Genomic DNA, 25,354 nt, shown 5'->3' on the forward strand with positions numbered 1-25,354 from the left:
GTCACTCACACAGGACTTCTGGTCCCACCTTCTAGCTGCTAACCTGTACTTCCTGTTTCAGACCTGCTACCTGGAGCTGCCCAGAGCCTGCATTTTTAAGAACACCTATCTGTAAGTGCCAACAAAAGATCTTTTTCAGGCAAAATCTAATTCCACATTTTTGTTCATTGCAGCCCTAAGCCGGACTTGCTCTCAAGGCCAAATAACTTGATTTCTTACCCCTCAGCAGCTTCCCTTGGGACCCTTCCTTTTCCTCTCTATGGTCATGTTGCTAAATGTTGCTGTCTCACACTTGGCTTTTGATTTTGAAAGTTATGGGGATGCATTTGCTTGTCGCAGAAACAAAGCTAGCCATGTTCCTGGGATGACCCCCAAATCCTTATTCTTGTTCCTGACTGTGTAATTACAAGAAATAAGTAAATGTATACACAAGGATCATCAGCCACATCACGTGACATCACATGCAAGCGTGCAGTCCTAGTTGAGAACAAATTGAAATGGATCCAACATATCTTAAGATCCACGTGGTTACATAAAGTTAATCAATTATATTGTATTAATTATAGGTTATGTATATTGTATTAACTATCTACAGAAATATCCAAGGACTTTAACTATATTTTCATTGATATTTCTTTCCTTTTTTTAAAATATATTTTTTAAAGTTGTTGATGGACCTTTACTTTTTAAATTTATTTGTATGTAGTGTCGAGCATCGAAGCCAGTGCCTCATGCATGCCAGGCAAGCATGCTACCACTGAGCCCCAACCCCAGTCCTCATTGATATTTCTTTTTATCAAGGTACAACGATTCTAAGGTTTTCAGAAGTTATTTCAAAGTATAACCAGGAAAAATTCTAAAAGGAATTTCAACAGAGGAGAAGCACACATTGGAGGTCCTAAGAAGAAAGAAATCATCTTTGGGTAAACCAAGATCTGTATATTCTAGATTTTAATGATAAAAATATTTTCCTAAATAGAAATATTTTTATATTATTAATTACACAGATAATAGAGAAATGTAAAAAAAAATATTTATATGTACTGGACTGACTAAAAATTTTAACTCATTAATTCAAGGATATTTCAGGCCATTTCCCTGATTTTACTATCTATGCTGATAGTGAGCTAATATTTTGGTTCATATTTTGACGTGATAAAGACCTATTAAAATGTTAAGTTTAACTCCTCTAAGCAAGGTCTTTATTCTTATTGTTTAAGGCAAGGATTAATTTTGGTGAATAAATTCACATCCTTGATTAAACAAACTAAATATATTAAAGTGCTGTCTTAGATTCCAACTTTTACAATTCTCCTTGGAGACTAAATTTGATTGACTCAAAGATTGTTCATTCTTGCATATTTTGTTTGTTGAATAATTTTGAGATCTGGGAATTTCATTAGGACTGATATTCTCCAAATTAAAGTTGTATGATAGTTTTGAGCAATAAAACTTGCAAACCTTGTTGAAAATTCATTGACATTATAGAAGTTCTCTCACTGGACCTATTATTCATAAAAATATGGTAGGATTTATATACTGCTTAATCATATTTTTAAAAAGACAATTGAGAGACATCTATTTAAAGGATAATATTCTGAAACGCAATGATATTGTGAGAACTTCTCTCAGAAAGACATTGAGGATTCCTTTTAAACTGTTAGGATATATCAACTAGTATATATTGAGAAATTACAATAATTAACACAAGGTAAATCTGATCATTTAAATACTTTACTACTATTTATAACTTAAACTGATGATACTATGGCATATGCCAAGTCTTTACTCAGTTTTATTAAATAAAGAAAAGGGGGAATACAGGACCCCAGAGGCACACACTAGATCTTACAAAATAATAATTTTTTTCCTTAATTGTAATATTGAGAATCTCAGGGGATATATCTCAGTTGGTAGGGTGCTTTTCTCACATGCACAAGGCCCAGCGTTCAATCCCCAGCATCACCACCAAAAAAAGAAAAAAAAAAATTGAGACTGCTGCTGAATTGACTGAATCATGTTCACTGCTGCTGAACATGATTCAGTAAATTAAATCATATTTGAAAAGATAGAATATAAACCGGTCATCATGACTGAAAAACCTGACACAGGAAGGTAAACCTTCCAACTGCAGAGTTTACAACCATGCAGCTTCATGAGCTTGCCAGATAAGTAAAAAGTATGAAGAGACTTCTATGGACCCATTTCTCAGATCTATTTTTTAAAATTTATTTTTTAGTTGTTGATGGAAACAATTCCTTTATTTTGTTTATTTTTTTATGTGGTATCGAGGATGAAACCCAGGGCCTCGCACATGCTAGGTGAGCGATCCACCACGGAGCCACAACCGCAGCCCTCAGATCCATTTTTAATGTCCATTGTGGTGTGGACTGGAAAGTCCACCAATGAAACTAGATTAATCATGCTGACTGTAGTGGTCAGTTATATGTTGATCCTGTGGTAAACAGGTTGTCTGGGATTATATTTGAGGAAAACACAGCATATGAGAAACCTAAACCAGACAATCATGCTGACCCTTTGAAATTAAGACTACTTATCTTGACAATTGTCCAAATAGAAGGCTTGTTGAAATAGAATTTTTCTATACAGGCCAGTTGTTTACATAAGGTATCCACCAATGCATGGTTGCCCTGATCATTCTACAATAGAAACTGGCACCTTTCCTAAGTATTCTTCCTGAGTTTTCCTAAGTATTATGCAAATGTCTGGTGAGTACAACACAAGAATTCTAGAAATAGTGGATGCATTTTAGGCTGGTCTCCTAGAATGGACAAGAGCAATTACAGGAGGATGCCTGGCACCTGGAGGTTGATTGGTAATACCCTAACCCTCAGTGAGATGGCACCCAAAAGGATGTTTGGATGTTTGTCTTCTGCCTTCAGAATATTTACATCACTGATTGACCTAACTGCCACAGTCTGGCTGGGCACAAGATCACAAGCCACTCACAGCTTTGTAGATTCAAACAGCAACTCTTTATTCCCGAACTCACACTGGCCCTCTACAAACACATTCTGGGGGAATCCCAGTTCTGGGCCTCATTCACGTACTCCACCAGGCTTTTAATCCCAAAAACTTTCTGAATTCCAGGAGAACTCAAGGGGAACTCAGGCAGCAGGATACCCCGCCCTATTCCCAGCAGGAATAACCTTAAACCAGGAACTGCCCTAAACCCAGATTGTCCTAAACCAGGAACGCCCTAATCCTAAGGAGAGGGATACTTCCTAAAACCTGCAGGATACACCCTAAACCTGGATCCACCCTGGTCCTTGAGCAGGGTCACCTTTCTCAAACATACATGCAATGTCACAGCGAATGTCCAAGGCAAATCCATTTCCATGAGTCCTTCCTTTAAGCAACATGGGGTACACTGGCAAGGAAATATTGATGCGTCATTTCTATTTGGCAATGGCTCTCAGCACCTAACAGACTCCTTAAATATGAGAATTAAGAGAAAGGATGATGAATATCCTGTAGCCTGTATCAATGCAACTCACCTTATGGCATGGCTAGTTATTGCCGGCTGGTATTTCAGAGCGACACTCTGCTGAAGTTCATTTTGGGGTCTGAAACTGGTGCATGCCAATGAACCAGACCTAGGCCAGCTCCGGTCTCATGATCTTTGAAGGGACTACTTTAAATATTATTTTTTGCTTGTGTGGTACAGTCTTTATGGCTCTGTTTCAAACTTACAACATGAGGATTTTCTTAATGCTTGACTTAAATTACTTCCAAGATCGTTCATAGTCAGATAAATGCTGATGCAAATCTTAGAACAGAGTTAAGATGCTCTAAAAAGCCACTGTAATAAATATTGTGACTGAGCCCTCTGCTCCGTGGAAAGGCTGAAGCACCCCGCCAAATGAACATGTCCATGTTACCATTGCCAAGTGCAAGGCTTCCCAATAAATCCAGAAAAGATGAAGAGTCTTCTGATGAGTGTTTGGCAGAATAATAATATTAATAACCTGGATCTTCCAAGTTGGTTATGTCCCTGAGGTACTACGTTTTCTACTATCGCCTTTTGTGTTTCAAGAGTAGATCATGATGACCTCGGACCAAGAATTTAGTGTCGGAAAGAGAATTTCCCAATTGCCTTCAAGTATTAAGGAAGGGCTGGGGATGTGGCTCAATTGGTAGCTCACTCACCTGGCATGTGTGCGGCCCGGGGTCCATCCTCAGCACCACATACAAACAAAGATGTGTGTCCACCGAAAACTAAAAAAATAAATATTAAAAAATTCTCTCTCGGGCTGGGGATGTGGCTCAAGTGGTAGCGCGCTCATCTGGCATGCGTGCGGCCCGGGTTGGATCCTCAGTACCACATACCAACAAAAGATGTTGTGTCCGCTGACAACTAAAAAGTAAAATATTAAAAAAAAAAGAAATTTATAAAAAAAATTAAAAACTTAAAAAATTCTCTCTCTCTCTCTCTCTCTCTCTCTCTCTCTCTCTCTCTCTCTCTCCAGTCTGTGCAATAGAGTGACATGTGTCAAGGGGGCAAGTGAGCGTGAGCTCACAGACATAAGAACAGATGCCTGAAGCTTAAATCCTACAGATAATACTAAATCCTAGGTACAATTTCCCCTGTGCATACAGCCTATGATTATCCTTCTATAAAACCTCAAAGTCCTTGTCAGCACCTGAAGACAGCATAAGGACAGGGTTTCCTTGTCTTCCTGGTGTAGCTGCACTGGTCAAAGTTCCTTTCCTGCTTTGCATCATGACCTTTTCTGTTTGATATTGGGGCAAACACCTGACCAGACCTGTGGGATCCCCAGAGTCAGGTCTCTGCACAAGACTTCCTAACAGTCGGAGTAGAACATCTACACTAAGCGCAAGGCACCCATTTAATTTCCACCGCACATTGCTGCCCTGGAGGATTGCCTTCCTTCCTCCCCCACCCTCTCTGCTGGGGATGGGACCCTGAGCATCAGAGCCAACCCCAATGGCTTCCTTTCATAGCTCAGGCTGCCTCCTCAAAGCCACAGAGGCCGGGAGGTGATGAGAATTACTAAAATAGTTTTCAAATTGTTCTCATTTTTAGATATTATGTATGGGTCATACATATGATGTGTCTAAATAGTGTTTCAGAAATTTGGAGACTGGGTCTTTCTAAGTCGCCTGAGGTCGCATCAGCTGAGTGGAAAAATATATGTATAGATGCAATATCGTTCTTTCTTTTTCTTTGAGGTACTGGGGAATAAACCCAGTGGGGCTTGACCTGGACCTCTGAGCTACATCCCACCCTTTTCCTTTTATTTTAAGAGAGGGTCTCTCTGACCTTGGGCTCCTCCAGCCTCAGCCTCCCTGAGAAGCTGCGCTTTGTTTTTGTGTTGAGGTTAAACCCAGGGCCTCCCATGCTCCGAAAGCAGTGCCAGGTGTCACCTCTGTACCAGAGGCTAAGCCCAGGCTTTTCACCTGGATTAGCTCCCAGCACAGCCAGGAAGCTCCTCCTGAAAAGGGCTGGGGCCAAGAATCTGTCACTCTACCCAATTTCAGGCAGTGATTGGATGATGTTACCTGTCAGTCACGATGCAGAGGCGGGCCTGGAGGCCATCCATCCGGGATACGGGGGGAACTGTCCAATCAGTGCGCAGAGGAAGTGGAAGGGCGGGCTTCCGCAACATTGCGGGCTTTCTTCCGCACCCACCGGGCTACTCCTTCTCTGGCCGAGTTTCTGTTCCAGTGACCCAGTTGACTCTGCCGCTGCCGGTGTCCCCGGGGATCTCGGGGCCCCGGAACTTCCTCCAGACGACGCCTGGTCACCACGGAAGCCAAAAATGGTGAGTTTGCGACCGGGGCTGAAGGTGCGGGGTTGGGGCCCGGCGCGGGGGTGAGCTGCGGAGGGCGGCGGATTCCACGCTGTCAAGTGGCCCTGGGCCCTGTCCCCTGGTTCCCTGGGTTTGGAAGGGCGGCTCAGGTCCCTGGTGTCCCCTTTGCTCCCTACTGGTGGCCCGACCCACTCTTCCCGACGTGGAGGAAGCAGGGCCACAAATGCACCTTCCTCCTCCCAGGGGAGCTCCTCCGGAGGCTGCTGTAGGTCCCCCATATTGCAGGCGCCTCCTGCCTCTAAACCCACCTTCCCTCCACCTCACAGCTCGGCCAGACGTTCGTTCTTCCCACTCATTTCCAATGGATACTGTGTGCTAATTGTCACTTTTCATCTAGTGAAATATTGGAAAGAATCTTCCTCCCTCCTTCCCTCCTTCCTTTCCTCCCTCCCTCCCTTTTTTCCTCCCTCTCTCCCTCCCTTTTTTCCTCCCTCTCTCCCTCCCTTTTTCCTCCCTCCCTCCTTCCCTCTTTTCCTCCCTCCCTCCCTCAGCCATAACTTGTGATCCTCCTGCTTCAGCCTCCCATGTATCTGGAATGACAGGCCTGTGCCACTGTCCCTGGCAAGAAGAACACTTTTGAAAGCATTTGTTTTCTATTTGTGAATGTTATACTTGAGGGGAAAGAATAATCACTTAACACTTCCTTGTGTTTGCTCAAAATAACTGCCTTAAAGGGAATAAGGAGGTTGTTTATAGATCCCAGGGATATGGAATCCTGGGCTGCATCAATAGAGGATAACTGCTCCCCTTTCTGATAGTCCATGATGTAGAGTCACCCCAGTCGTGCAGTCATGTAGGCACACAGGGAAATGATGATGTAGGGACAAAGGAGGCAAGGCACTGAAGATAGCCAGAAACAGTTTTATCTGGCTGCAGCCAGTCTTAGAGGGCACTGCTTTTGCTGTAATCAATCAATTTATCCCCTGAACCCCGAGTTCAGGTGGTTTCAGAATCTTATACCCAGCATGTAAGGGGAGGGGCTCAGAAGTTCACATTGTAATACTGAGACCCACAAATAACTCAGACCACACAGTCTCATTCCAGTTAAGCCTTTATTGCTGGCCAGTGGCAGACACTCTGCTCTTGAAAGAATGAGGTTGTCAGAGTGGGGCCCCTGCCTTAACTTGGCTCCATATTTAAGCACAAAAACCACAAAAGAGACGTTTGGAGGTTCAGGCAATGCCAGCAAGCCGGAAAGTTGTGGTCAGTTAGTCTCTGGTTGGCACATAGATCATTCTGTGTTCTTGGGGGATTTTCATGAACAAAGAATGCAAACTGCCCCAGTCATGACATTTTTGAGTGTCATGGCTGAGTTCACAAAATGGAGTCACCATAGTCAAGTTGTCACATCACACACATAAAAGCAGCTTTTTCTTTCACTGTTCTAGCCACGTTAACCCTTCAAGGACAGCACCTGAGAAGGGAAGAGCTTCTTCTCCCCTTTCTTTCCTCCCCCACCAGCTGTTTCCAAGGTGCCCAGTTGGTGATTTCTCTGTGAATCCCAGCTCAAGGCCAGAGGCCTTGTTTGCACATTTCTACAAACTACTATACTGGATACAAGTGTGTAAAAAACTAGTAAGGGGAGTTCGAGTCCAGCACTTGGAGTGCTAATTTCTCCCATACTAGCCACCCGAAAATAGGGCAACACGAAAATAGGAAGTTTATCTACACTGAACTTTTTTGTGGACATTCTCTTGTTGACAGTCCTAAAATTAGCCCATGGTGAAAATTTCTGGAGAAACCCAGTTAAAATTTTCTGTGAAGGAAGGGGATGCCACTACAATAATGTCTGATTCATGTACTGTCCTTCATCCCTAGCTCTTTTCAATATGATTTTCAGAAAGGATCTGGCTATGTTGCCCAGCCTGGCCTGAAAGTTGTGATCCTCCTGCCTCAGCTTCCAAAGCTGTTGGGATTAAAGGCATTGACAACCCCAGCTACAAAACATACTTCATTTTAACCCAAATATTAATGACCATACTAAGGAACATGGATTCAAGTTACCCTGAATAATGTATGTGTCCCTCTTTTCTTTCCTTCTTTTCTTTTCTCTTCTCTTTTCTTTTCCTTTCCTTTTCTTTTCTTTTCTTTTCTTTTCTTTTCTTCTCTCTCTCTCTCTCTCTCTCTCTCTCTCTCTCTCTCTTTCTTCTTTCTTTCCTTTTTTAATATACCAGAGATTGAACGCGGGGACACTTAAACACTGAGCCACATCCCCAGCCCTTTTTTTGCCAAGGCTAATGTCTCAGCTTGGCACCAGAATTACAAGCCACCACACAGCTTCCTAGGTTCAAACAGCAATTTTTTATTCCCGCTCTCACACCGCCGCCACACAGGTCCAGGGACAATCGCGTTCTGCCGTCTCCCGCACAATTCACCTACTCCAGGAGGCTATCTCCAAATCCCATTTTAATCTCAGGAGAACTCAACGGGAACAAGCAGCAGGAACACCCTAATCCCAGCAATAATCTTCAACCTCCAACTTCCCTAAAACCCATTATCTTAAACTGGCAATGCCTTGGGCTGGGGATGTGGCTCAAGCAGTAGCGCGCTCACCTGGCATGCGTGTGGCCAGGGGTTCGATCCTCAGCACCACATACCAACAAAGATGTTGTGTCCGCCAAAAACTAAAAAATAAATATTAAAAAATTAAAAAAAAAAAAACTGGCAATGCCTTAAACTCAAGGAGCCAGTTACTTCCTCAAACCCGATCAGCTCTAAACCCGGATCCGCCTTGGTCCTTGAGCAAGGTCACCTTATTAAAGCATGCATGCAATGTTCCATCAAATGTCCTCTAAGCAGCATGGGGTACTCTTGGCAAGGAAATTTTGATGCGTCATTCCTACTTGGTAATGGCCCTCAGCATTTTTTTTTTTTTTTTTTTTTTTTAGTTCTTGGCGGACACAACATCTTTGTTGGTATGTGGATCGAACCTGGGCCGCACGCATGCCAGGCGGGCGCGCTACCGCTTGAGCCACATCCCCAGCCCATATCCCCAGCCCTTTTTACATTGTATTTTCAGATGTGATCTCACCAAGTTTCTTGTGGTGTCACTAAGTTGCTGAGGCTGCCTTTGAATTTAGCAATCCTCCTACCTTAGCCTCTCAAGCTGCTGGGATTACAGTTGTGTGCCACTGTGTCTGGCCTACGTGAACTTTTATAAAAGAAACTTGTGTATCACTGCATTAACCAATTGCATTGGTAGGAACATCAGATTAATGGGGTACAGAAAAAAAATAAAGAGAATTTTTTCTGTATGTCTGTTATTGCATTCTGAGCTTTGGTAGATTTTGGAGACTAGGCATCTGGTAAGGTTAGTGGTATATTCTGAGAAGTTTTGAGAATTGTGTTCTGATACAGAAATTAAGATAATTGGCTATGAAAGGACTTAAGATAGCCCAAGATAATTTTTGTTCTCCATACAGAACCCTGCCTTTGCACCCTCATGGTGGTCTGGTTGGCCAAAGTCAAGTACTCTGAAGGTTCTTTGATGTAGATGCAACTGTATAGAGAACTTGAGTTCACAGCTTCTCCTTTTATCTTTCTTAGGCGTAGACACCATGTCAGATTTCTTGGGCAGAGGTTCCTTTTGGATGCCTCACAGGGTCCCATGTCCTCAGCCACTGTCCTCTCCTGGAGCTGCCACAAGGTGCCCACAGCTGCCCTGGTCCCTGCAGGGGGAACAGAACTTCAGGCCCTGGGTCAGTTCCTCCTAGAGGACAGCCTGAGGTGTGGGGTGCAGCCTCTCAGGGAAGCTGCTGGGGCCTCTGGTCTGAGGAATCTCCTGGAACAGACCTCATCTAGACAGCTACTTCCTTGGAAACTTGTTTTTTCCATGCTCTGTTCCCATTCCTTGAAGACAGGTGGACAGTCAGCCTGTGGATGCTGGTGCTGAGGGGCCAGGTCAGCAGAGACTGCTGCCCTTTTAGTCTCACAGTGTGAAGGAGCGAAACCTCTCCCAGAGCATAAGCAACACCCACCCCAGTGCAGAGCTGTGCAAACCTGAAAAGACTAAAGTCATGGTCCAGGTGTCTTGGAGGGTGATCCTGGAGGCTTTCAGGGAGCAAGACCAGGAGGGGCATGTCCCAGCTGTCAGGGACCTTCCCTGCCCCTTGAGCCTGACACATGTGTGCTCCCTCAGCACCAAAGGTTTCTGTGTATCACTTTGAAATGATGAGCTCACTTATCTGAGGCCCAGGATTATTTATTCAGAGTCACATGGGATGGACTAATATTAAAGAGGCAAGAAAGAAGTGGATTTTTTAAAGTCTGGTTGCATTTCCATTGTTAAAAATCCCAACTTACAGCCAGGTACAGTGGTGCACACCTTTGATCGTTTCTTCTCCAGAGGTTTTGACAGGAGTGTTGCAAATTTGAGGACAGCCTTAGGTCTTATCCAGGCCTTATGCAATCTGGTGAGACTGTGTCTCAAAATAAAGTATAAAAATGACTGGGGATGTGGATCTGTAGTAAAATGTCCTGGTTTTCATCTTGGGGCTATCAAAAAAGAAAGAAAGAAAAGAAAAAGAAAACACCTAATTACCTAATTTACCTTTTGCGACCCCTGAGTATGTATAGAAAGTTTGTAAGATTCAGTCTTGTCTTTTCAGTGATTTCAAATTGAAATCCAACCCTAGATTCCAAAATGCCACGTAAGATACAGAGAAACTCTGTTTTGCATTATTGCTGCAGAATTTGAGTCCAATACTATAAAAATAGTGGTGGATAAATTTATGAATGTGATTTCATGAAAACTAGTAACTGTCCTTCACAAGGTGATGAATTTGACAAAGGATGACATTTTTTCACTGTTGTTATCTGGACTTGGCAGGTTCATGTTAACTGTGTGGTTTTTTGGTATCAAGAATGGAACCCAGGGGCTGGGGATGTGGCTCAAGCAGTAGCGCACTCGCCTGGCATGCGTGCGGCCCGGGTTCGATCCTCAGCACCGCATACCAACAAAGATGTTGTGTCTGCCGAGAACTAAAAAATAAATATTAAAAATTCTCTCTCTCTCTCTCTCTCTCTCTCTCTCTCTCTCTCTCTCTCTCTCTCTCCCTCTCTCCTCTCTCACTCTCAAAAAAAAAAAGAAATGCATTTAGTCTATCTACAAGTGTCCCCTTAGTCTTAGTGGTAGCAGATTTGCTACAAAGTCCAAATCCAAAGTCTCCTCTGAGACTAAAGGCAAAAATTAGAAACAAAACAAAACAAAATGATCAAGTTATATACTTCCAACATAAAAAAAAAAAAAAGAATGGAACCCAGAGTTGCTTATCCACCAGCCCCTTTTACATTCTTTGTTTTGGTACAGAGTCTTGCTACATCGCCTAGTGCCTCAGACTCGTGAACCACTGGGTTACAGGTGTGCACCATCACTCCCTCGTCATTGTAAAATTTAAGGACAATTTTGACAATACCTGAAATACCCAATTATGATCATTTAATCGCTGAATATTAGTGAAATAGTAAATGACACTCGTTTTCTGGAAAGGAGCAATACGTCTGTCTAAATAAGGGTGCTGATCCCCTCAAGAGCACTCCCAGTATGTCACCTGATTCCTGTTCCCTCCTAAGTGCCTCCTCCTAGGGCCAACCCTTTGGGAGCTGGCCTTTTATCTTATGAAATTTGGGATCAGCATAAATGCCCTCTCTACTCTCTCTGTCCTGTACAACATTTTGGCTGGTCTTAGATACAGTCTATTATTTTCAATTTTTTGAAAACTATTTTTTTGTTGTTGCTGTAGTCTGACAAAATGCCTATTTATTTATTTTTATGTGGTGCTGAGGATCTGAAAGGTTAAGAATGTAAAGGTTAAGTTTGTTTTCTTGGTTGAAGTTCTGTTTTCCTGAAACCTGAAATTTATGTGGGTGTCAAAACAATTCCCAGAAAAACCGTTAAATGTATGTTGAGAAAAGTCTCCTGACCATCTGGTTGCTCTGTACAAACAACCCCTCCCGCATTCCCTGACCTGTATACACATGGACTCCCCAGTTCAAACAATGTATATAAGCTCTTCTTAAGTTATTCTTGGGGCTCTCAGCTCCTCTCAAGTGAGCTCTGAGCCCCAGCATGCTGGACCCCCAATAAACCCTCTGCTGTTGCATGAGACAGTCTCTTGGTGGTCTCTTCCTCTGATGCTCACCCGACCTTAACAGATCAAACCTAGGGCCTCTCATGTGCTAGGTAAGCACTCTACTGCTGATCCAAAATCCCAACCCTACTATTGTTTTTTTTTTTTTTTTTAAGAGAGAGAGAGTATTTTTTAATATTTCAGATTTCGGTGGACACAACAACTTCGTTTGTACGTGGTGCTGAGGATCGAACCCAGGCCGCACACATGCCAGGGAAGCGGACTACCACTTGAGCCACATCCCCAGCCCCCAACAATACTATTTTTATTTTTAGATGTAGTTTTTCTTATGTTTACCTCCAAAATACAGTAAACCATGCCCTAAATTTCACAAAATTTATTGAAATGCTCAGTGTTTTTTTAGAGAGTGTAGATTATGGAAACATTCAATCTCCCTTGTGAGAAAGTGTGTTGTCTTTCCATTGATTTTGTTGTATTTTATGCCTCTAATTGTGTACCTTTTGTATTATAATCATTTTTATCTCTCATTACATTATTTTAGTTTTTTTTTTTTTTTTTTTGTGTGTGTGTGTGTGTGGCCTGCTGGAGATTGATCCGAGGGCCACATACATGCTTGGCAAGTTTTCTACTACCAAGCTACTCTCCAGCCCAAGAGAATTAGTGTTGTAGACTGTTTTTTATTTATTTGCTTACTTATTGAGTGCTGGGGATTGATGCCATGGACTTGCTCATGCTTAGTTCTCCTCCAGAAATGAATTTCAATTTGTGAGCAGCGTTCTGGCGGTGGGCAGGTGTTTTACTGGGTAATAAACCTACAGTCACTTCCACTGAGCACATCCTCAGCCTTGTATTTATTATTTTTTTATGTTTTGTATAGATATAGATGGACAGAATACCTTTTTTTTAAAAAAAAATTTTCTGTGGTGCTGAGGATCATACCCCTTTCCTCACACATGCTAGCAAGTGCTCTGCCACTCAGCTCCAATCCCAGTACCCTCTTTTAATTTTTAATGAAGACCAGTCTCACTAAATTTCTGAGTGTCTTGCTAAGTTGCTTAGACTGGCCTCCAACTTTCCATTTCCCTGCCTTGACCTCCCTATTGGCTAAAGTTACAGGTGCACACCACCACACCAGCAGTTGGAATGAGTTGTCAGACCCTGCTGACAATCTGTAGTTCCTGATCAGGCGGTAACAGCAGAGATGCTGAAAGACACACACACACACACACACACACATACACACACACAGTAGGAATGAGCACCTCTTTATTTTTTTCCCTTCTTCTTTTATATAGCAAAAAAGAAACACATCCTCTTGGCAGCTTAATCTTTTCCAGCATGGATAAACATTCTCAGCATAACTTTGTTACTGGTCACAGTGCTCTATACTTCTTATTATACTACTTGTAGTTAGTTATTTCCTGGCAAGCACAAAAATATATATATTTTAAACTTGGCAGAACATTCTTTTATCTTCTTAAGATGGCAACAAGCACACAGTTCAAAGAGTTCATAGTTTCTCACAGTACCCCTTTGTTTTTGCTAAGCATAGCAAAACTTAACACTTTGTGTATGTGACCACACAATGACTTTTGAAGACTTATCATCCAATTTCTTTCAAGATGGTAATAGTATTGAAAATCAGTTTCCTTGCTTTTGTCCATAGTTTTGAAATTTGTTACTCTGACTCTTCCTCTTTGCTTTATTTTTGCATTATTATGAAAATGGTATTTAGCATATAAAATTGTTTCTCATGTATATGTTTGTAAAACTTCATGGCTTGGTAGTTTATTCACTTCTTTATGATATAAACTTTATTTTTTTCAGAGCAATTTTTGACTTACATAGTATATTAGTCAGTGTTCTCTAGAGAAACAGCATCAAGAGGAAGTATGATTATGAAAGGGGACTTTTAGATTGGCCTACTTGACCCAAAGCTGGATGTCCACAGTGGCCATCTGCAGCTGGAGAGTTTTAGGAGTGCTGGCTGCAGAGTCCAAGAGGCTGAAGCTGCAGAACAAGAGGGATCAATGGTGCTGCTCTGGTCCAGACCACAGGTTCTGGAAACTCCCTGGAGAATCACTGGCAGAGTCCACTTTGGGAGACTGAAGGAGGCAGAGTCTGATATCCTCAGGCCACTGCAGAAGCCATCAAGAACAAATTGGAGAAGAAAGGAGCTTGCTCTGCTGCTGCTTCCTTCTTCTTCCAACTTTTGTTCACCCAAGCCACCGTCCTATTAGATGGTGCTGCCTAGCTTAAGGAGGATCTCCAGTTTGGTTCACTGTTCCACATGCCAATCATTTATAGACACAACCATAAGGTCATTAATCATTGGCATCTTTTAATCCAATCAAAGTGACAATTAAATGTGGCATTACTCATAGAATCGAATACCCCTTCTCTCCAGCTGATAGTCTCCACTGTTTTCAACATATTGCTTTGGTGTAGGGTGTTTGTTGGTTACTAAACCATTGTTGAACATTTGATAAGGAGAATGGATGAAGCAACATGTTATGATAAGCCAAAGTTCATTCTTTACCTTAGTGTTCCTCCTCTGTGTGATGTGTTTGTGTGTGTTACGTAGTTTACAAGATAATGTCGTACAGAAGAGTTTCACTGCTCCGGGAATTTTGTGTTCCCCCTGTCAATCACTCCTCCTCATTGCTCCCTCCCTCTCTGCTCCATGAGTCCCTGGTACCCATCAGTTCTGCTAGTGCATCTATAATGTTGTCTTTTCCGAATGTTTTTGACTTGGAATCTTACTACACTTTGCCATTTCAAACTGGCTTCTCTCTCTTACCAGTCTGCCTTTAAGGGTGCTGTATCATTCCAGGCTGCAGAGCTCATTTTCTGGGTGATTTTCTTTGGTGTGGGTAAACTGCAGCTTGTCCATTCAGTATTGCAAGGTGTATCTTCCTTGAATCTAGCTTTGGGCACTTCTGGATATGGCTGCTGTAGTCACTGTACTCAGTGTTCCTGTGTCCATAATTTCCCCATCATTTGCATAGACACCTGGAGTGTACAGTTTTTTACATTTATGATTGTACATTTTCTCTCTCTCTCTCTCTCTCTCTCTCTCTCTCTCTCTCTCTCTCTCTCTCAAAAAATACTTTTCTTTATCTATTTAATTTGGATAATATGGTAACTCATGCCTCAGAAAGAATTAGGAGGTGTTAACTCAGCTTCTATGTTCTGGAAAAAAAGTAGAAAATTGGTGGCAGTTCTTAAGTGTCTCATGGAAGCCTGTTTGAGATGTAAGGCCCTTGCCTTGCCTTTTTGGGTAATAATTAGTTATTGAGTCTGTTTTTTTCAGTAGTCATGGGCTCATCTGTTTTGTTTATTTCCCCTTGTGTGTAAGTTATAGGAAATTGTCTCTCTCAAATAAATGGTCCAGTTTTTGCAAGTTGTCTAATTTGTACGAAGCACGTTTATGATAATCTTGAAGTCCCAATGCATTGTTGATGATGATACTTTTAAATGTGTTACTAGGTTTTCAGTCCTCTTTGATTTTTTCTTTAATGTTATTGTATATTTTACACTTTTTTCTTTTTATGTGTCAGTGAGGATTGAACCCAGTTTCTCCTAAGCAGTAGGCAAGCACTCTTCCACTGAGCCATAACCCCAGTCCCTGTCTTCTGTATTCTTAGCCTTATGTCAGTGTATCAGTGATGCTGATGTTCATGAAGAACTTGATATTGTAGACTGCGGATTTCCAGGTTGTGGTTTTATCCACACCTTCTGTTACCTTCCTGTGGGTAATTTAGGTTTACCTTGCTCTTCTTTCTCTGTTTTTCTGAAGTGACAGTTTCAATGATTGCTTTTAGCTCTTCTTTTCTGAAATGTGCGTTGGATGACTGAGAAAGCAATACAGCACCACCTCTGGTGTTCTCTAAGAATTTCCTGTGATGGACTTTTACATTTTTTCCTTCAAAATGGTCACCTTTTCTCTTGAGTCCCCTCTTTGTCCTGTGTCTGTTTAGAGTCTTGTGTTTCACGTCCCCTTCCCTGGAGGCTTTTCAGCTGCTTCTGATCTGATTTCTGCTTTAGCTCTCATTTTTTTTGAGCATACATGGGATTTCACTGGTGGTGCACTTGTAGGGGTGTGGTTTATGTCCTGTGCAGTGTTGCTGTGACCCTGAGACCTCAGTGTGCTTCCCATTTGCTTGAAGACCCATGAAGCCCTCCTGCCTGCATCATTGTCCTGACAGAGTTGGGCTGATGTCTCTAAGTGTAATTGTGGATTCTTCCTTGTTTTGGGCGGTTCTGTATGTTTTCAGTTCTTGAGTAAGGTTCTGTGTCAGTGGCAGGGACATTTTCTTTTTGCCAGTTCCATCACTGTGCAGACATCATAACATGCTTACAGGGCTGGGGATGTGGCTCAAGCGGTAGCGTGCTTGGCTGGCATGCATGCGGCCTGGGTTCGAGCCTCAGCACCACATACCAACAAAGATATTGTATCTGCCGAGAACTAAAAAATAAATATTAAAAAATCTCTCTCTCTCTCTCTCTCTCTCTCTCTCTCTCTCTCTCTCCTCTCTAAAAAAAAAAAGTTTAAAAAAAAATAACATGCTTACAGATGTGAATGGTGGCCTTTTTTACACCCAGATTATGTAGGATAGTTTAGAATTCTGGGCTACAAACTTGTTACTTTACCACACTCTGGAAGAGCTTTTGCTTTATGTTTGTTTCCACCACCTTTGCTTCAGGCAGCATGAATCTCTTTCACAACAGACAACCATTGCACATGTGACCCAACCTTTATCAAAATGTCCTTGAGCGGAGCATTGGCATGTGTCTCATGACTGTACATTATAGTAGTGAACTGGCTGCTGTTAAGAACAGTTTGACAATCATTGGACATTTATTTTTACTATGAGACTTAGAAATGTAGTGCCTGCTGTTTATTAAGAAGATTTTTTGAGAGATATAAAACTTTGTAAGATTCTTATTTGGACAAGGTGACATTTTTGGGTCATTGAGTTATTTCTAAGACATGTGCCATCTTTGCACTTACCTCATTTTGCTTTGACAGTAACCACAGGAAATTATCAAATTGTTGTGTTCATTAATAAATAAGTTAATCAAATAGAGAACTTATGTTTGTTTTTGTCACTTAATAGTAAGCTAGTTGACTAAATTTGTTCTTGAGTAAAGCACCTGCAAAGTTCTAATTGTTCTCTGTATAATCACACAGGATGAACTCAAAGAGAGTTACCACATTGTGACAACCGGTGTGAAAGGTTGTCTAAATGTTGTCTATGAAGGCATCTCCTTATTGACCCTTTTACCAGAGGGTGTGGGTGTGGGCTGGTTCTAGGCATTTCTTTAAGTATGGAACTATAGACTTTCAGAGGAAACAAGACATCAGTAAGTACCATGTTGTTTATATTAACCTTGTAGGTACAGAGAGCCACAGTAGTTTGCAGAATCTCTCTCAAATGCTTAGTTTCATGATTCCTGCAATTTCCTACTCATCACCTTTCTTTTCTAAAGATAAGTACTATCCGAATTGCTTACATTAGCTCTGTACCACACAGGATGTTTCTGGGACATGTAATAGAGGTGCAACCAATAAAGAAGTTAGGAGTGATCTGGGAGCCCGTCTCACTTCCTGTGAACTCACCAAAGGAAGGGTATAAAACACTAAAAAAGGATGTTAGCCTTCTGAGTAGCCAATTTCTAGTGTTGTAATGGGTGTAAAAAATTGAGTACAGTAAAGATTTGTTGGATTAAATCATGGAATTAATCAAGAGGCCAGGGAGTCATGTGAACATCACACATGTTGAGTATAGATTTCTCATGCTGTCAATCTCTCCTGGCCTCCACTATACATTTGTGGGATATTTCAGATCTCAGTGACCTTGGAGGATGTGACAGTGAACTTCACCCAGGAGGAGTGGACTTTGCTGGATCCTTCCCAGAAGAACCTTTACAGAGATGTGATGCTGGAAGTCCTCAGAAACCTGGCTTCTATAGGTAATAATGATGTTTCTAAAATTAATCAAATAGAGAATTCATGTTTATTTTGGTCATTTATGTAGAAGGTGAAAAGGGAATCAGTTGGTGAACTATTGCAGCATAAATGGCACCTAGGATTTGGCAAAACATTTCTAGCTCCTAAATATTCATAAAGATTGTTCTCTTCTCTCATTTTAGGAAACAGGTGGGAAGACAAGACCACTGAATATCAGATTGAAAACTCTGGAAGCAATGTAAGGTAACTGTACTCACAAGAGGAATTCGTGAGGGAATCTGAGAACTGTCATATAATTTTTAAAGCAAGCCAACTGAAAAAGTATGCATAATAAGAAAAGTATTTATTCTTATAATATTTTTTACCAGAAATATATACTTAGCTGTAACAGATATTCAGTCCTTTCAAAGTATTTGACATGCAAAAAGTACTATGAAATTGCATATGTGAATATCACTATTTGGATAATAGCCACAGAGAAGCTGTGTTGCAAAGGATTGTTTTCTTTCAATCTCTTTATTTTCAGGCAAGTTGAACAAGTCAGAAAACCTAGCCTTTACCTGATGTTGGTAGTAATGTAAAGATCTATAAATACATAGAAAATTGTGAATGAATTAAGCATTGATTATGTGCTAGTCACTTCTTCAAAGAAGTCATGGTAAACTTCAAAGGCACAGAATAGTGTGGGGAAACCTTCAAATCAATTCCAATTCTTAATTGAACAAAGAAAAATTTTAATAGAGTAAATCCATGTGACTTCATTATGTGTGCAAAAGACTTCATATGACCTTCATTCCTTCATAGGCAGATCACATCTCACTCTGGACACAAATACTACAAGCATGAGGAATGTGAAGAGAAGCCATGTGAATTGAAACAATACAGGAAATCTCTGGTTTCTCTCAAAAGCGTTCACACACAAATGTTAATACAAAGGGTAGATGCATCTTATGAAAGTACAGTATGTGGAAAAGTCATCAGTTGTTCCAATGACATTGAGAGACATGAAGAAACTCATACTGGGGAGCAATCCAATGAATGGCAACAATGTGGTGAAGCCTCTTCTTATCCCACTGGTGTTCAAAGACACATGATAACACACAGTGGAGGTAAACATTTTCAATGGGACACATGTGGGAAAGCCTTTCATTTCTCCTCTTTATTTAGAAGACATGAAAGAACTCATTCTGGAGAGAAACTCTATGAATGTCAACAAGGTGTTCGGACCTGTATTTCACAGGCAAGTCTTCAAAGGCACAGGATCACACACACAGGGGATGCACATTTCAAATGTAAGATATGTGGGAAAGACTTTGATTATCCCAGTTTACTTCAAATACATCAGAGAATGCATACTGAGCAGAAGCCCTATGCATGTAAGCAGTGTGGGAAAACCTTTTCTAGATCCAGTCATCTTCACAGACATGGAAGAACACATACTAGAGAGAAGCCCTATGAATGTAAGCAGTGTGGGAAAGCCTTCACTAAGTCCACTAACCTTCACACACATGAAAAAACTCATACTGGAGCAAAACCCTATGATTGTAAGCAGTGTGGCAAAGCCTTTTCTAGATCCAGTCACCTTCACGCACATGAAAAAACTCATACTGGAGAGAAGCCCTATGAATGTAAGCAGTGTGGGAAAGCCTTCAATAAGTCCACTAACCTTCACACACATGAGAAAACTCATACTGGAGCAAAACCCTATGATTGTAAGCAGTGTGGCAAAGCCTTTTCTAGATACAGTCACCTTCAATCACATGAAAAAACTCATACTGGAGAGAAGCCCTATGATTGTAAGCAGTGTGGCAAAGCCTTTGCTACATCTGGTTCCCTTCAGATTCATGGAAGAATGCACACTGGAGAGAAGCCCTATGCATGTAAGCAGTGTGGCAAAGCCTTTTCTACATCCCGTTCCCTTCAGATTCATGGAAGAATGCACACTGGAGAGAAGCCCTATGAATGTAAGCAGTGTGGTAAAGCCTTCACTACTGCCTCTTTCCTTCAGATACATGAACGAACTCATACTGGAGAGAAGCCCTATGAATGTAAGCTGTGTGGGAAAGCTTTCACTCAGTCTGGTCACCTTCAGTCACATGAAAAAACTCATACTGGAGCAAAACCCTATGATTGTAAGCAGTGTGGCAAAGCCTTTGCTACGTCCAGTTACCTTCAGATTCATGGAAGAATGCACACTGGAGAGAAGCCCTATCAGTGTAAGCATTGTGGGAAAGCCTTCACTCGGTCCTCTCACCTTCACAAACATGAAATAATACATACTAGAGAGAAGCTCTATGAATGTAAGCAGTGTGGGAAAGCCTTTGCTACATCCAGTTCCCTTCAGATTCATGGAAGAACACATAATGGAGAGAAGGTCTATGAATGTAAGCAGTGTGGCAAAGCCTTTGCTAGATCTTCTCATCTTCACAGACATGGAAGAATACATACCAGAGAAAAGCCCTACGAATGTCAACAATGTGGAAAAGCTTTTGCCACATCCTGTCTGCTTCATACACGTGAAAGAACAGATACTGCAGAGGAATTGTATGCATGAAAACAATTGGTAAACTTTTCTGTTATTACTGCTTCACTCATATACATGTAGGACGTTATTGGAGAAAAATCCTTTGAATGTAAAACCTGGTAAATCAATATTTCATGTCATCCTCAAAGACAAGAAAGGGCTTACACTGCTGAAAGTGTGTGTGTGTGTGTGTGTGTGTGTGTGTGTGTGAGAGAGAGAGAGAGAGAGAGATGCTGAGGGCCATTACCAAGTAGGAATGACACATCGAAATTTCCTTGCCAAGCGTACCCCATGCTGCTTAGAGGACATTTGATGGGACATTGCATGCATGCTTTAATAAGGTGACCTTGCTCAAGGACCAAGGCGGATTCGGGTTTAGAGCTGATCAGGTTTGAGGAAGTAACCGGCTCCTTGAGTTTAAGGCGTTGCCAGTTTAAGATAATGGGTTTTAGGGAAGTTGGTAGTTGAAGATTATTGCTGGGATTAGGGTGTTCCTGCTGCTTGTTCCCATTGAGTTCTCGTGAGATTAAAATGGGATTTGGAGAGAGCCTCATGGAGTAGGTGAATTGTGCGAGAGGGCAGAAGGCGATTGCCCCTGGACCTGTGTGGAGGCGGTGTGAGAGCAGGAATAAAGAATTGCTGTTTGAATCTACAAAGGTGTGTGGTGGCTCATGATTCTGGTGCCAAGCATTGACCTTGGCAGAGAGAGAGAGAGGGAGAGAGAGAGAGACAGACTGGGGATTATGTCTGGTTGTGCTCTACACTGAGCTACATTCTAGTTACTTTTTATTTTGAGACAGGGACTTGCTGAGTTTCTTAGGGTCTTCCTTAGGTCCTGAGGCTAGCCTCCAACATTGATCCTTCAGAATCTGGCTCTCAAGTCTCAGTAATTAAAGGCAAACACCACCACATCCAACTGAATAACTCTTTAAATGTAAAAAATATCACAAATCTTTCCATTTCCCCTGTTGTCTTCAAAGCCATTTTAATCACATTGAAAAAAAAAAAAAAACAGTGTGTGGGGGATTTTGTACATCCTGTCAGCTTTTCATCCAGCCCTGTTTTCATTTTCATATATGAAAACCCTCACGGAGAGAAGCCCTGTGCGTGTGAGAAACGTGGGAAATCTTCTAGTTTTCTCAGTATTTTACTAAGGACTGGGAAGATTCTTTTGGAATAAAAAGTATAAATCCTATGCAAGTAAGAAATATAAAGGGTTTAGCTGTTCTAGTTTTGTTCAGTTGTATGAAAGGACGCATACTGTAGAAAATACTGAGGATAAGTCATGTGGGGCAGTATTCAGCTTTCAGAGTTGTCCTCAAATATGTAGCGAATTCATATCTGGGAAGATCCTTTTACTCTCTTTAAAAATTTTAGTAAGACTTTCAACTTTCTAGGTCCCTTTGAACAGCATTTAAGAAATCACACTAGATCTCCGGTCGCACAGTTCACTTGTGGTTGTGACCCAGTAACCGGTCCTCGGTGATGGAAATCCTTCCTCTAGGTTTCGGTGCACCCCAATTTTGATGGAAATTTCCTAACAAGATAGCTTTTGGCCGTTGTACCTCGTTATTCACCTGTGCAGTGATGAAGTACAAGGGGGTGATGCACTCTATTCACTGCCATCTTCTCCCCAGAAATTGAAATCAAAACCACCCTAAGATACCGTCTCACTCCAGTAAGATTAGCAGCCATACATGTGAAAATATATATATATTTTTAAAAACAACTTGCTTAGCAGGAGAAAACATTTCACATTACATATTTAATCATTTCCTAGTATACAGATTATAAAAGGAATTCTAAAGACTCCATAATAAAATGATTGAGGAATTAAAAAATGAATTCTGAATTTTGAACCCCTCAGATATTTCTGCTACTCTTTAAGGTGTTTCCTGAGAATAATTTTCAAAAATGCTAATTGTTAATTTTTGCTGGCTGACATCTCGTAAGGCCACACTCAAGGGCAGAGCAAGAGAAGGGGACACACAAAAGTCATATATCCAAAACAGGACAAGGGGTAATATCACAAAGGGACAGGTGAGCATAGCTCGACCCACAGGGATGTAGGAAGGCTCTCCTATGCAGGAGGACACAGCCACAGGACTCCAAAGATTGGTGCTATCATCTGGGTTAGTTAGGCAACCAGATCATAGAGTGAACAATGATGAGGCCACACCAATCAGAAGGGGAGACAGAGTCACATGCTAATTTGGCCTCCCACACACTGGGTCTCACTGAGACTGGCTCCAGGGGAACTGAGCTAACTGGCTGGGCAAAATAACCACATAGAGACAGAAATACCTTTTTCTATGGGGGTGCTGTGAGAGTTCCTCTGACCTTAAGATGAGAGAGAGAGAGAATGTGTTGAACCATTTTATTAAGGAGAAGTCATTCAAATGAGGCAAAGGGTCAGGTTTTAGGGGGCTGAGTCTAGCTTCCTGACGTCTGTTGAGAGCCACAGCCAAAGGGGCCCCAGCAAACTTCCAGCTGCTAGCAAACTTCCAGCTGCCGGCTGATGATTGGCTCACAGAGGCCCCAGCAACATCTAGCTGATTGGCTCCTCTGCGGTGATGTTCATTGGGCTGTTTCTCTGCCCTTCAGACTGCCAGCTGAGGATTGGCTCACAGTGGCCCCAGCAACATCTAGCTGATTGGCTCCTCTGCGGTGATGTTCACTGGGCTGTTTCCCTGCCCTTCAGACTGCCAGCTGATGATTGGCTCACAGCGGCCCCAGCAACATCTAGCTGATTGGCTCCTCCACGGAGCTGCTCATTGGGGGACTTCTTTGGCTCTGCCCACGCAACCCAGCCAATTGGCCTCAAGAGCAGGAGGATTGTGGGAGGTTGAGAGGCTGGTGTGGGGGTGAGAGGCTTGTGGGAGCCGGTGGTGGCTGTTGGGCTCTGAGGGTTTTTTCCCTGAGGAGCTGTTTTGTTTGGTGTTTGTAGTTCTAAAAATAAAGTTAGTTTCTTTTGACAAGTGGCTCCTGAATTGTGCCTAGCCAGACTTCAGCAACGTCTGTGTCAGCAGGTTGACTGACATCCAGGAATAACACTCCCAAGGGGAGAGCAAGAGAAGGGGACACACAAAAGGCATCTCCATGGAACATTCTATTTCAAAGAGGGCAAAGGTAATACTACAAAGGAACACAGGAGCATAGCTTCACCCATGTTGATATAGGAAGGCACACCCATGCACGAGGACACCGTCACACCACCCTGAAGATTGGTCATTCTTTGGGTTACATAGGCGACCAGATCACAGGGTGACCAATGATGATGTCACACACATCAGAGGGGAGACAGAAACAGCTACATGGTAGTTTGGCCTCCCACAGACTAGGTCTCACTGAGTCCGGCTGTGTTATTTTATCTCCCCTGTTTTCCCGAGGTTATCCACATGCTCTGGGCAAACACCCAGCACTTCTTAATCCTGGGGAATCTGGGGTCCCATCTCTGCTCCCTGCTCAGGTGACACAGTCTGAGGCTAACATGAATGCTGAGAGCAGAGCAGTCGTTTGATCCCACAGGAGCCAGGCAGGGGGCGCCCTTCCCACTCCTCCTGCAGGATTTCTTAATGCAGGAGGAAGGATGGAGTCTGACTCTCATTTCTGCTTCCACTGCAAGTGAGGTTACAGAACAACTCCAAAGCTCTAGAGGACACATTTTAGTATCATGTCCAACTACAGCATCAACTAGTTATGAAAATTAAAGGTTTCCCTGGCTCATGAGAATGAGAGGATCTGGGAAAGGGCTGTCAGGGTTGAGGGATGGGGACATGTGCCCTTTTCATAACCTTCCTGGGATCCCAGGAAGAGGCTCCCAGTTTTCCCATCTCATCAGAGCTGGAAGGACTCATTGGAGCTCCTTAAGCCCCAGCTTCACCTGCTGCTGTGGAAGAGGGTGCACCTGACCTTTGTGTGAGGAGCTTTGTCCACTGACAGGGCTTTGACTTGCAGGCCAGGAGACTGTGAGGGAGGTTCGGTGTTCACAGGGCCTTCCTCAGAACCATGGGCCAGTTTCCTCATCCTCGCGACTCATTGCTCTACAGCTGTCATCATTCAACAGTGACCACATGTGACCCTCTATGTGGAAAAGGGTCCCAAGCATCACCTGCCAACAAGTGGAAGAGACCACAAGTCATTTAGCTTGGAAACCAGGAGGCCTGAGACTGAAGCCATCCAAGTCTCTCTGACCAAGCCCAAGGTAGGAGACAACCCTGGGCAGAGCATGGTCATTTGCACAGTTCTGGTGTCCTCAGCCAGAGCAGCACAGCAACGTGTGTGTGACCACCTCCTCCTCTGACCCCTGCCCCTTCAAACAGAAGGAAACCAAGCCTCTGGAGAGACACACCCATCACAAGGGCCACTGATGGAGCCAGGAGCCTGTCCAGCTGTCTGACTCCTCGAGTCCCTATGTAGTCCTGAGCTTCCTCCAGGCCAAGACAGGTCCCATGCACCCGTCCCTGCTGGCCCCAGCAACATCTAGCTGATTGGCTCCTCTGCGGTGATGTTCATTGGGCTGTTTCCCTGCCCTTCAGACTGCCAGCTGATGATTGGCTCACAGCGGCCCCAGCAACATCTAGCTGATTGGCTCCTCTGCGGTGATGTTCATTGGGCTGTTTCCTTGCCCTTCAGACCGCCAGCTGATGATTGGCTCACAGCGGCCCCAGCAACATCTAGCTGATTGGCTCCTCCATGGAGCTGCTCATTGGGGGACTTCTTTGGCTCTGCTCACGCACCCCAGCCAATCGGCCTCAAGAGCAGGAGGATTGTGGGAGGTTGAAAGGCTGGTGTGGGGGTGAGAGGGTTGTGGAAGCCGGTGGTGGCAGTTTGGCTCTGAGGGTTTTTTCCCTGAGGAGCTGTTTTGTTTGGCGTTTGTAGTTCTAAAAATAAAGTTAGTTTCTTTTGACAA

The 25,354-nt window shown here is 42.8% G+C and overlaps 1 protein-coding gene and 1 long non-coding RNA gene across 7 annotated transcripts in view; one reads left to right on the plus strand and one right to left on the minus strand.

Annotated features, from left to right (window-relative positions):
• LOC144371938 (uncharacterized) overlaps positions 1-6,099 on the minus strand; it is a 28,792-nt gene extending 22,693 nt beyond the window's left edge. For both annotated transcript variants that reach the window (XR_013432004.1, XR_013432005.1), the window contains exons 1-2: positions 5,306-6,099; positions 4,171-4,378 (exon numbers count right to left, since the gene is read on the minus strand). This is a non-coding gene — a long non-coding RNA (uncharacterized LOC144371938). The remainder of the gene's footprint in view (positions 1-4,170; positions 4,379-5,305) is intronic.
• On the plus strand, positions 1-25,354 carry LOC120890325 (uncharacterized). Of its 5 annotated transcripts, none has more exons than XM_078035246.1 (7): positions 1-111; positions 802-923; positions 4,491-5,807; positions 17,794-17,920; positions 18,101-18,161; positions 18,723-20,481; positions 23,047-25,354. In XM_078035246.1, the coding sequence occupies exons 3-6, from the start codon at positions 5,382-5,384 to the stop codon at positions 20,470-20,472; spliced, it is 2,364 nt and encodes a 787-aa protein (XP_077891372.1). In that variant the 5' UTR covers positions 1-111; positions 802-923; positions 4,491-5,381; the 3' UTR covers positions 20,473-20,481; positions 23,047-25,354. The 5 variants fall into 5 exon arrangements, with proteins under 5 accessions (XP_077891372.1, XP_077891373.1, XP_077891371.1 ...); XM_078035247.1 differs by having other exon boundaries at positions 24,492-25,354; XM_078035245.1 differs by lacking the exon at positions 23,047-25,354 and having other exon boundaries at positions 18,723-21,098.

This window comes from Ictidomys tridecemlineatus, chromosome Y (assembly GCF_052094955.1).
Source record: "Ictidomys tridecemlineatus isolate mIctTri1 chromosome Y, mIctTri1.hap1, whole genome shotgun sequence".
Taxonomy (NCBI): Eukaryota; Metazoa; Chordata; class Mammalia; order Rodentia; family Sciuridae; genus Ictidomys; species Ictidomys tridecemlineatus.